Source organism: Poecilia mexicana, unplaced genomic scaffold (genome assembly GCF_051168715.1).
Source record: "Poecilia mexicana isolate PSO_F unplaced genomic scaffold, ASM5116871v1 scaffold_4, whole genome shotgun sequence".
NCBI lineage: Eukaryota > Metazoa > Chordata > Actinopteri > Cyprinodontiformes > Poeciliidae > Poecilia > Poecilia mexicana.
Genome location: NW_028263373.1, coordinates 22393769 through 22406671, shown reverse-complemented (window position 1 = coordinate 22406671; position 12903 = coordinate 22393769). Strand labels below are relative to the sequence as shown.

General features: G+C 37.3%; 2 protein-coding genes across 2 annotated transcripts in view; both read right to left on the bottom strand.

The window, feature by feature from the left end:
• crb1 (crumbs cell polarity complex component 1) overlaps positions 1-6728 on the bottom strand; it is a 31351-nt gene extending 24623 nt beyond the window's left edge. Inside the window, exons 1-2 of the mRNA XM_015012422.2 lie at positions 6609-6728; positions 3034-3270 (exon numbers count right to left, since the gene is read on the bottom strand). Of these exons, the coding sequence (XP_014867908.2) occupies positions 3034-3270; positions 6609-6690 (319 nt within the window). The 5' untranslated portion in view covers positions 6691-6728. The remainder of the gene's footprint in view (positions 1-3033; positions 3271-6608) is intronic.
• A 1086-nt stretch (positions 6729-7814) lies between these two features.
• fam163ab (family with sequence similarity 163 member Ab) lies at positions 7815-11403 on the bottom strand. Its single transcript, XM_088005302.1, has 2 exons — positions 11295-11403; positions 7815-10415 (listed from the first exon to the last, which is right to left on the bottom strand). Exons 1-2 carry the CDS (start codon positions 11385-11387, stop codon positions 10017-10019), a joined length of 492 nt encoding a protein of 163 aa, XP_087861428.1. The 5' UTR covers positions 11388-11403; the 3' UTR covers positions 7815-10016.
• Between the last annotated feature and the right edge of the window lie 1500 nt (positions 11404-12903).

Here is a 12903-nt window from a genome sequence, read left to right as displayed (position 1 = left end):
GGCAGGTCGCCCTAGACTTTTTTTTGTTATCTGCTATCTTGACCGGCAACATAAAAAAACAAAAAAAACAAAAACACAAACTGGTCATGTACTATTTTTATCCGTGAAATTACAATCATATTAACATCGACTATTTAGTCGCATTTTATGTGGTTTAGTTAATATTCACCGTGAATCCAGATCCCATCACAAATTAAGCAGATAAATGCATCTACATTTTCTCGTAGTGACAAAAAAAACCACTGACTGAGGCCCCAATAACTTTTAATAAATTAAGCGACTTCACTTAAATTAGCATCACTTAGCATCACTTGGGGTCTGAACGCACTTCCTCCTGGTTCCCATCTGCAGAAAAATCTGCGCTAATTCATCAGTCAGTTGGATCTGTCTGATCCAAACAGATCAACTGAACTCTGTGAGTGTTTTACCCGGTGCGGTCCGGATTATTTATTTATTTATTTTTTGCGTGGTTTCGCTTCTCCGAAACGGACAGATGTTACGTCTGCAGCTCCTCCAGAGCGCCGCTCTCCTGGGTAACTTGCACCCAGAAGGCTCCATTTGTTAAATCTGCAGTCTGCAGTGGTTGAGCAGCGGACTGCGCATGTTACAGTCTAATTAACTTTTGCATCGTCATTTATTTCCTCAAGATAAACTGCCGGCTCCTCAAATGGATTAACACAACGTTGATTTCTCTTTAGTTTTCTCTGATCTGTAATGGAGACTTGAATTCAACCAAAGGTTTGTAATGCGCTTCCTAACCATTTTTTATTTGTGAGTATTAGCCAAGACTCTGTCTCTGCTAATGACATCTTCAATAAATTTTTTGATCCCAGGCTTACTTTATGGACTGAACAGACACCATTATACATTTTGAACTGTAAATTTTATTTTTGAACCATTTTTAATTGTTGATTTTATTTTTGAACCCTTATTTATTTTGAAGTGTTGGTTTTATTTTTGAACCATTTTTAAGTGTTGATTTAATTTTTGAAACCTTATTTATTGTAGAGTGTTGATTTTATTTTTGAACCCTTATTTATTTTGAAGTGTTGATTGTGTGAAAGACCTTACACATGAATTGCCCCATACAGGGTTTGAACCGATGACCTCAGGATTACCAGCATGGTGCTCTAACCTGCTGAGCTAACTCACCTACCTTACAAACTGTTGAGTTTCTATGGATTTAAGAAGAACTTACATGATTTTACCACAATGAAGATTTGATAAAAGTGCTTATATCCTAATGTTTTTCAAAACAACATACATAATATTTTATTTTCCAGATATTTTGTATTTTGAAGTGTTGATATTATTTTTGAACCATTTTTAATTCTCAAGTGTTGATTGTATTTCAGAGATATTTTTTTATTTTAATGTGTTAATTTTATTTTTGAACCATTTTTTATTTGTAAGTGTTGATTTTATTTTATAGCCATTTAGCCAATTCTCTGTAGAACCATTTGTCTCTGGTAATGACATCTTCAATACATTTTTTGATCCCAGGCTTAGTTTATGGACTGCAATGTGAAATTGGGCACAATTATAAGTCTGACAGCTTGTTCACCAAGTTACTGTGCTCTCTGAGAGGATCTGTGGTTTAAGTATTTGACATTGTTCCATGCCAATTGTTGACATTAGTCTCTAGCAAAATGTTGGATCATCTACCAGGAACGCTGCAAAGAGCATGAGTTCCTGTAGTGTAGTGGTTATCATGTTTGCTTTACATGCAAAAGGTTTCTGGTTCGAAACCAGACAGAAACAGATTTTGCATGTTCTCTTCATCACAGGTGTTTACTAAAGGTCAACAAGGGTTCTATGGTGTCATGGTCTGTACTCTGAATCCAGGCATCTGAGTGCAAGCATTAGTTGAAATTTTCATGCATTGCATCTCACATCATCAACTTTGGAACCTCAAACTGAAACAGAGTGGAGAAGTTCAGTTCCTGTAGTGTAGTGGTTATCATGTTTGCTTCACACGCAAAAGGTTTCTGGTTCAAAACCAGACAGAAACAGATTTTGCACATTCTCTTCATCACAGGTGTTTACTAAAGGTCAACAAGGTTCTGTGGTGTCATGGTCTGTACTCTGAATCCAGGCATCTGAGTGCAAACCTCGGTTGACATTTTCATGCGTTGCATCTCACATCATCAACTTTGGAACCTCAAACTGAAACAAAATAGAGAAGTTCAGGTTCTGTAGTGTAGTGGTTATCACATTTGCTTTACATGCAAAAGGTCTCTGGTTCAAAACCAGACAGAAATGGTTTTTGTAGGTTATGCATCTCTTGGGGTGCAGTGAGACAACAAGAGCCTTCCTCTTTGGTGATGGTTCATTTGCCTGTCGGCTTCTTTGAAATCGAAGCTACTTTACTTCAATTACCAATTGGCAGTTCTATGGTGTAATGCACATGTGTCAAACTCAAGGCCATCTTTGCATAATGTCTGCCCATGTGACTTGTTTTTATCATTTGTTTTCTTACCTTTAAACACTGATTTAAATATTGTAATTTTTAAACTGAGCAGTAATTTTACATCCATGGAAACTCAAATGCAATATTTAAAACTTCAATACATAAAATCAGTTATTTAACATTATGAAGTGGTGTTTAATTTATTTTTAACATTGTATTTTTATACATTTGTGCCCAAGTCTAGTTTTCCAGAGCTACCATCTGCAGCTTTAGATGCATTCCTTCTCTAACACACCTGGACCATTGACTCATTATTAGCCTCTACAGAACTCAATGAGGGAAGTCAACCTTTTGTCTGGGTTGTGTTTTAGCAGGCATGCACTCCTGATTTGTACCGTCAATGTGACCCGTTGAGGGTGGCCAATATGCTGAAGTGGCCCTCGGGGAAATTGAGTTTGACACCCCTGCTGTAAACCATAAAATGCTAAAACATAAATGCTGTCCATACAGACTGTGTCATATTTATAAGTTAGCATAAGATAACATAAAAATATATTAAAAAGTCGTCTATAAAACGTCTACACTTTTAGCTTCAAACCAGCATTGGAACGTCAAACACTCACCTGTGAATCCAGGAGGACACAAACAGGAGAACCGACCCACTCCGTCCACACAGGTGGCTCCGTTCCTGCAGGGCTGTGAAGCACACTCGTTCACGTCTATCTGGCAGTGAGCGCCCTGGAAACCTGGCACGCAGAAGCAGGAGTAGCCGTTCCCACGGGTTCTGCATATTGCCTGATTTTGGCACGGGTTTGGGAGGCAGGGGTCCGGAGTCTGAGACAGCTTGTCAGGGGACGCACCTAGAGCATGATGTGTTATTTAATATCAAACTTTGAAGATGTTCTCCTTTACTGGAACACATTCAAGATTCTTTATTTAGCAAAGCATACACCTTTGTAAAAAGAGTGAACATTGATCTGGCATTTCACCAACAAGGACCACTTTCATTAAATCTGTTAAAAATATCCTATAATTTAGTCACAACAGTCAGAACACAAAGAAGTAGTCCCAACTCTTCCAGACATGAATGATCCTGTTAGTTTCATAGTTTTTTTTAGAAACCATGAAAGCTTTTAAAATAGTCACTAACTGGTTACCTTTAAGTATTGTTTAATGTGTTAAATTTAAACTGTATACCTGTCGTTTTATTTCAGTGGAAACACCTTGAGGTGGTTTTATCTAAGAGGAGAGTTTGTTTCATTTATGTTTTTTCCTGAAACCAAAGAACGTGGTAGAAGAAAAGATTGTAGAATCCATATTACTTATTAACAAGACAAAACAGGTGCGCTTCCCAAAGTCTGCTTCTGATTGGTTGATTAGCACCTTGTGATGACTCCTTCACCTACAGCTGCTCTACGTTCTGGCACACAATCAGAGAAACAGAACCAGTGAAGCCTTTCGCTTTTTTCTCTAAGATGGTGTAACATTCCTGCAAGATTCAAATTTTGTATTTTCTCCATATCTGCGACATATTAAGGGACTTTCTTTCTGAGTCACAAGTATTTGAATCCAAAGTGTGGAACCACTAAAATATCCAAATTCCTTAATGAAAGTTCATTTTTAACTCTTCATCTTTGCTGTATAATTATGTTAATTTTAGTATTTAATTTAGGGTTCATCTGCCCAATGCTCCTTCTTCCACATGGTTGCTGTGTTCTCTATATTACAAACAGGTTTTCTTTTGGTTGTTTTAGCAATATTGTGTCTTTTTGCAGGTCTTCTCTAATTGCTGGATTTGTGGACTGCATGACTAAAGGCCAATACAAACTTCACAAGAACAAAAAAAAAACAAAACCAATGTTTTCATTCTCCCAGAGCAGCAACGAACAAAACATAATTCTGAAGATGTTATTTTCAGAATGATGGCCAGAAAATGAGAGAAAAAGAAAACAGATCTGAGGGAAGGCTTGTCTTCAGATGTACTGAAGTGCTGCTCTCTGTTGGGTGACAATCAGCCTGTGCTTTCCAAACACCCTCAAACTATCACATGAATATCAAAAGGAGAAAAGACCGTTTATAAAGTGTGATTTACATGACTAATGCAAGAAAAACTACTAAGAGGGAACGAATTGTTAAGACGTTTCAATAATCATGCAAAGTAATCAACCTTCAAGAGTGCAATCAGTCTGAGTGACATTTAAGATGAAGAACAGTCCGATTAAAGGACATCTTCTCCATCTCAGAGACCAATCATCTGTCTTTAATGGAAGTCAAACAATTGTACAAAGGACCAGCTGGTTTCTCCAGAAGCTGCCATTTGTGTCTTGATTCAGAAAATGTTGGCGATTGATGAATTGACCATATCTGTGTTAACAAGAAGGACCAGATGGTACATTGATTGCATGTCCATTTTACTTATAAGCACAGTAAAACCTAAATAGTTTGAATGTAATTGTCATTGAGGATGCCTGAATTATTTTTCAGCTGAAACCAGTGATGCTTTGAGACAGAGCTCAGTAACATTCAGAGCACACAGCCCCCTCCCGCAGTGTAAGGGCTCCTTCATATGCAAATTACCGCTCAGGCTCTTTGTTTGGGCCTATCGAGAGGTCCTCATGTTGGGGACCTGATCACCTCTGTGCTGATACACTTTGGTGCTGTGTGCCTCTGTTTCAGAGGAGATAAGAAAACAGGTATTTATTAGATGTTTTGGAGAGAAGTGGAACAATGAAGAGAAACCCTTTTTTTGTGTGTGAAATCTCTTCTCCCCAGATTCTCGTGAGGGTCATTGCTGCCCCTTCACTGTTACATCATCTTTTCAACGTGCAGACACTGTACAGAGCTTAACCCAACTAATGATGTCATCCGACAGACATGTTATTGAAATTCCAACCATGAATTGGTTCAAATGCATGAAACAAGAATAGAATTACAGGAGATGGGATTAAAACATTTAGAAATTACAAGATTAAAAAGGATTTTATTGGAGAAAAAAAAAGTTGTGACTGCAGTTAGTCAGACTTAGGCTGCAGTTGAACGCTTCGGTAACACTTTATTTGAAGGGGGTTGAATAAGACTGACATGACAATGTCATAAACATGACATAACACCTGTCATGAACTTGAATAAGCCTTCATGAATATTTATGACTGTTGTCATAAAGCGTCATTCGGTAAATTATGACACTTTTAATACGAAGTTGACATTATTCAAAATGTCTTTGTTATGACAACTTGACATTAACTAAGAAATCATTACTGTTCAAACTTTACCTTTAATAACATAAAGATACCTAATTTTTAAAGTGCAATCATTAATTCTTTTATAACAAATTTATATCAGTAATGATTTCCTGGTTAATGTCAAGTTGTCATAACAAAGACATTTTGAATAATGTCAACTTTGTATTAAAAGTGTCATAATTTACCAAATGACGCTTTATGACAACAGTCATAAATATTCATGAAGGCTTATTCATGTTCATGACAGGTGTTATGTCATGTTTATGACAGTGTCATGACAGTCTTATTCACCCCCCTTCAAATAAAGTGTTACCTGTCCGGACTAAAAAAAACTGTAGTGCAAAAAAGCTTGTAATGGTATATATATATATATTTCTGAGCTCTTCCTGAGTTAAAATATTAGCATTGCTGTTTCTAAATGAATATGAACTTGTTTTCTTTGCATTATTTGACGTCTGAAAGCATGGCATCTTTTTCATTATTTTGATCATTTCTCATTTTCTGCAAATAAATACCAAATTTTTGCTTGGAATTTCAGAGACATGTTGTCAGTAGTTCATGTCAGTAGTTCATAGGATAAAGTAATAATGTTCATTTTACTCAAAGATATATCTATAAAAAGTAAAATCAGAGAAACTGATCATACTAAGAGGTCTCTGTTGTTTTCTTTCCCTCAGCTGTATACATCACATTTTATAATATGATTTTATTTATAATCTCATATTTTTATACTGCATGCATAATTGGCTTGTTTAAAAGTTTTTTTATGTAATTTTACCACGATCAAAATTTGGTTTTGTCACCTGTGCCAAGATTTCCTCTATATATTTTGTATTTTAAATCATGCAGGTGGGATCAACCTCTGTCTATGTATCGTAAAAATGTCTTATTAGCAGAAGCATTCAACTAATAACAGCTAAAGCACGATCCAGAGAGCAGGACTAAGAGTCACTTACCATCTATTAGAAGCAGCGAAGAAGCAAAAACTATCCAAGTAAGAATGTCAAAACTACCACAGCGAGTAAAATGCATTTTCATGGCGATGAACCATCCTGTTCCTGGTGTAGAAGTCCAGTCATGAGTGGATCTGTCTCCGTGTCTCTGTCTGCAGCTGCTCCGCCGCGGTTGTCAGCGCCAGACCCACTTGATGCGCACTTCTGCGCCCTTCGAGTTGGAGCACCATCCGCAACAGCCTCCATCAGAGAAAACAATTAAAGACTGAAGCGTGGCGCTCAGGGAGGCACGCGCTAACGTGCACGAGCATGCACAAACACAGAGTAGCCATGGAGACGAGCCACGTGGAAGGAATTTTTATTAATCAGGAGATGAAAACAGAGGTAGCTAACTGATGAACTGCGCTAATGGACGTGCCAGCAAAGATATTTGAACAGATATCTGGATCAAAACGTGAACTTACATTTGTAATGTATAAACAATAATAAGCTTCTATTGCAATTCAGAAAATTGCATAAAAAAAATAAGAGGATTTTATAGATTTCAGATTGTAGTCTTCTTAATATCTTTGCCTGGTGGATGTAGAAAATGGGCCATGATGATGGGATACACATTGACTCCCATGTTGTAGTTTGATGCATTAATGTCTGGCAGGAAAATGTCTTTCTGGAGTTCCTCCAGTTTTTCTGTGCACTTCTCACCACTTAACTATTGAATTGTGCTACTTCAACCATTCAACTTCTACCATATTCTGCTCATTCAGGATATTACAGCTATGTCTTTTGGTATTGACATCTTCTACAGTGTATAAAACATTCAGCTTTTTGTAATCATCTTTGGCCCCATTGAAATGAATGGAACATCCCATAATTTCTGAAAAATCTGCTGAAAACTTTGAGCTGTTTCAGTTAAGTGCTTATTCCACCCTTTTCCCAAAGTTTACTGCTTGCAGACTACAATTCAAACCACTGAAAAGATCAACCACAACACTGCTGTGACCAATCACAGTGATGCTGACCAGGCGAGACATCACCATACCCACAAGATGGACAGGAAATATGAAGCTCCTAGTTCTGTCCACTGGTTTTCTTTAGGAATTGGTGTGTTACAGTCAAGGTCAAATTATATTTTCTTAATACCAAAAGGAAACTTATTGTTGCGTTTATTACCTATGTTTCTTTACAAGACGTACAATAACGAAGAGTCAATTTATAGACTTAGAAATATTTAATTGTCAAAAGTTTACACCATCAGATATTCATTTTTTAGTGTTATGACGTACACTTTTCTTTCAAACCACATTTAAAAACTTTTTTTTATTATTTTAAATATAACATATTAAGTAAACATTAAAATATATAGTTGCTACACTACATAAATAATTGAAGGACATCGAAGCTGTTCAAGATTACAGCCACACTGGGCTAGCGTATTTTACAGAATCACCTTGATCTGAAATATTAGAGATTATTAGTGAACTTCATTTGGTCTATTAGTTCATTTGTGTATGAAATCCAGCTGTGATTCAAATGGGTCATCCTTAGTGCACAAAGAAGCATTTAGAAAGTATCACTGAGAGATAAATGTTTTACCACAGCTGGAAAGAAATTTTGATAGTTTATATTTGCATTTTTAACAGACCCCTCTAAATATTTGACCCCTGTCAAATCATTAAGGTTTATTGCTCCAAATCTTCAGCCATGCTGTAGACAGAAGACCAATATCACACAAAATGTAATTTTCAATGAGAAATTTTAAGTGAAAAGAAGGTGTATGTCTAATTTCTTTCAGTCAAAATGTCTGATATTTAATATGAGACCAGGAGAGAAAGATGAGTGTAGAAGAAATCCCATAAACCAGTAAATCAAACCGCCTTATTCCTAATGCTCAGATTCCTGCTTGCATCACCATCTTTCACACGGTGGGATCAAAAGATTGCTTTTAGGTAAATATTTACATAACATTTTTTTTGCATCTTTTTCAGACAAGAGAAAGTCACTGGGTTAATTTTAAGCAGATCAAGGGCTCAGGCTGTCATGTTTAGCTACTTGTTAAAAAAAAGAATTGAAACGCCATGTTTCAGTATTCTTTTTAAAACATTTGGTAACACTACACACTGCAGCTCTTTCTGTACTCGAACTCAGGAGTCAGTCTTGGGAACTTTCCAACAAACATACTTGATGCTGGAACTTTCTTGAAGTTTTTCAGTTACTTTCACATAAACATTTTGAGAACTTGCAAGGTAATTTGCAGGAAAGTTTCCCATAACTTACCAGGTACTTACTTTATGATTTACAGAACTTACCCGTTACTTTCCCAGAATCTATCAGGTCCTTTCTTTAACTTCACCATTCAGGAACTTACTAGATCCCTTTTGTCAAACATTTTTTGGAACATTCTGGTTACTTTGTGGGGCTTTGCAGTTTGCTTTCCCAGGACATACTATGTATGTTCCTGGAACTTAGTGGTAAGTTTTCAGAATGTACAAGGTGTTTTCCTGGAAGTTTCCTAAAGTTAAACTGACCAGGTACTGTTCCAAATCCTTTAAGAAATGTCCTGATTACTTTCCCAGAACCGAGAAAGTACTCTTATGAGAATAATTAGTACAAAGTAGGTTGCAGAAAAGTACATAATAAGTAGAATCAGCTTCCTGAATATTTCAGGAAAGTAACCTCTCACTCTTCCACTTGCTATAGGATCTGGGATGGTAACCAGTAAGTTCCAAAGAAAGCCTTTATTTCCCAGGAAACTAACCTGTAAGTACCAAGAAAGTAGCCCTTTAGCACAGGTTGCATAACATAGTGTCATCAAAAGTTTTTCATGTCTATCTACATGTATAGAATCATTACATCTTACAGGTTGTCAACAACATGTCCCAGGTATCCTGTTCACCATAAAAACTGCTGAAAGGAGACGGCTGGAAATGAAAAGCTATGATGTTGACTGAAGACCTTGCATAGAGGATTCAAATCCAGGTGTCCTCTGCTGCACACTGCCACACCTCATGCTTGCATAAATCCACAAACTTTTCTGTTTGTCAGCTACTTAAAAAAGGTAAACTTTTCTGTCTGTTTTTACTTATCCATACATTTCATCACAGTAACGTTTGGAAGAAGATACATAGCCCAAGTCGTACATGGATCTAGTTACTCCTCAGGGGAAAGCGATCCGTTAGCAATCAGCAGGCGTACCCTTCCACTAGGTACATGTTTGTATATTTAGCGGATCAGTTCTTTTTTGAAAATAAGGAGGAACTTATTTTTCATCTCCAGCTTCCTCGGTTATTTCTATTACAACCCAGAGATTGACTCTAAATGTGTTGCCTCCACAAACTCACTGGCATCTGCTGTGGAAGCCAAAATCTACAATAGTGGTTGTGTCTTTTCAGTGGCGCTGGTGTGTAGAGGTGGTCACACCTCGGTGCTGATGGCTCGGGTGTTGGTGTAGAAATCAGGAGGGCGACCGCGCTGGCTGTCCCTCAGCAGGGAGCCTCGGACAGCGGGCAGCGGCATCGCCAGCGCCTGGTTCTCATAGTGTGTTGGCATGTAGGTGACTCGCTCACCACCATTGCGTATCTCGTCAGTGGTACGGATGTAGAAGGGCGAGTCGTAGGGGGAGCAGGTGGGACAGTAGTGGTGTTGCCCCACGGTAAGTTTGGTGGGGTTAAAGGATTTGGCTGGCTCTGGTGGCGACAGCGACAGAGGGGTGATGGTTGGTCCGTCCAGGCCAGTGATGCTGCAGGCGTTGCAAGCAAAGTGTTGCTGAGAGAGGGAGCCGCTGTCAGACCCATTCTTCTTACAGCAGTAGTACTATACACAAAGAAGTTTGAGAGAGTACAAACACAAATCAGCAATGAACTTTGGTGACTACATATGATCTATTAAGGTTCCTGAACAGGTTAGGATAGGTCTGTGGTCTAAACAAAGCATGTTAATTGTATTTTGTGTTTCACAAAATTATTCTTAGATAATGACTCAGTTCTGTCTATTTTGAACTCCTTTCAGAATGAGCTATTTTAGCCATTCTTCCCACTTTAAATCCAAATAAGCTGCTGCTGGCCTCCCTCCCAACTCAATATTTACATTTGCATGTAAAAATTACTTCAAACAGATGTGCAATTATACAACCATACATCTCTGAAAAGCATAAGTAGAGCCTCCTGCACAACCAACAAGAATGCAGCAAGTGGTTTTTGGATAGTAAGTCCAGCAGCCATTGAAAGATCAGTGAGATCAATTTGACATTTTTATTTTTTACACTTCAAAAACAAGAGTTTGTTTTAACACATTTCTGTGCTAAATACAGGCTTAATTACTAAATTAGATTAATATCACAATGAATCTCTTTTGTCAGATCAAAAGTATCTTCTGAAAATAACCTTTAGGCAGGCATTAAAGACATGGTGATATAGCATAAATAAAGGCCTGAACACATATCAGTATGTGTGCAGTTAATCTATAAAATTAAACATAAATGATAATAAATGCACTTTTCAGTAATAAAAACAATATCGACTATGACTTTAGATAAAATGAGTGACTAAAGTCTAAATAGGAAATTACTTTCTAGTTTTTTATTGTTTTAACCCGTATTTGGGATTTGTTTTGACCTGAAAGTGGGTCTTCCCTCTATGAAACCGTTGTGGTGCCAGACCTTTACTGTGTGAAACCCATCCGGCGACGTCGTACCTGGAGTCTACAGTAGCAGAGCACGGCTATGATACACAGAAGTATCACTGTGGCCAGTATTCCTCCAGTTATGACAACAGTTCCAGCTGTCATCCGACCAGCTCTCCATCAAACTCTGAACACAGAAACAGAAATCATCAAAGGGAAAACAGGAAGTTTACACACCTAGGAATTAAATGAACGATGTGCTGTGCAGTGCAGGGATTTACATACACACAGAGGAACAAATGTCTAAATGAACTATAATAGTTGATCAGTTTTTTGGTTGAGGCCTTCCATGTTTAGATAATTATTCCCTCTGGCTTTGAATGTTGTGCAGCTGGAAGGACTTTTACTTACATCTTATTTTTGAATTCCTGAACTATTATGTTCGCATTTTAAATTATCGTATAGTTACATACATTTTTAAAAAGATCAAGGTTGCACTTATTCAACAGAAATTGAGCTGATTACATTTTTCTTACTGATGGAAACAGGCATTTTTTTAATATCGTTATATGTTCAGAGATTTACGTCTAAAATTTCAAGTCGAAATTCACAGATTGAAGAAGTCTTTATATTTCTGGGTTTACAAAATTACTGCACAATAAATTATTTTATTTCAAATACCTGATTCAGTGTGATTGGATTCAAAAATTTTAGTGAATTCCAGTAAATGCCAAAAATAACAGCAATTGTAATTTATGTATTTTCTAGTCCTACAGAAAATGCGTTCATTTTAAACATTAAGCTTCTTATTAAAGAGAAATTGTCTTGTTGTGCAGACCTAGTTGCTACTAAGCAATACTCACGTTCAGCAAAGTAGCTTAACACCTGAAAGCAGACAAACAACGTATCATGTAAAATGAGCGGCACATACAGTTTGTTGTATTGTTAGTAGGTAAGACACACTTACATCAGGGGAGTGTTTGGAAGTTATTTGGTTTGAACTTCAGTCAAAGGAAATTCTCTATGAACATTTCTAAACAGAGGGAAGAAAAAAATCAGCATCAGAGAAATTGAACTGAAGCTACACCGACTGTCTTTCTCCACAAGGTGGCACTAAGAGAACAGAAAAATATCTCTCAAACCGGATAAAGCATCGTTTAATTTTACACTCCTATAACAAAAAGAAGGAGCATTAAAATAAAAACATTTGCAGAACAAATATCAGAAAAATCCATACAGCTCGTCTGCTTCTCTCTCTTTCTTGCGCAGGAAAACACTCAGAGACACACATGGATCACCAGAAGACAGCGGCAGTAAAAGTGATTTAGGAACGAAGGTTGCAGCTGATTGGAGTTGGTGTGCAGTCTGAGGCTTGTCCAGGTGAAGTGAAATCTATTACTGCTGATAAAAACATGTCCAACCAGCCCAGATTGGTGTGCAGGCAGAGCCTGTAATTTGAAGCAATGAGAGAAAGAAGCACTGTAATGGAAAAAAAAAGACTAAATGGACAAGCTAGCCTAAAGTCTGAGGACTGTAATTATAACAGTAATTAAGACAGCTCACCAGGACAATGCAGAAAGTCTCTCACTGAGAGAGCAAACCTTGTTGCATCATATTCAAAAAGACTTCAGGATCAGCAAAGTTTCCAGTCTTTGGTTTGCAGCATTCAAGCCTTTGAATG

Bases quoted from the DNA above. Each gene is read 5' to 3' on its own strand.
- fam163ab (XM_088005302.1), bottom strand. From the start codon at position 11,387: ATGACAGCTGGAACTGTTGTCATAACTGGAGGAATACTGGCCACAGTG. The intron at 10,416-11,294 runs GTACGACGTCGC...CTTTGTGTATAG, and splicing joins TCTGCTACTGTAGACTCCAG to TACTACTGCTGTAAGAAGAA.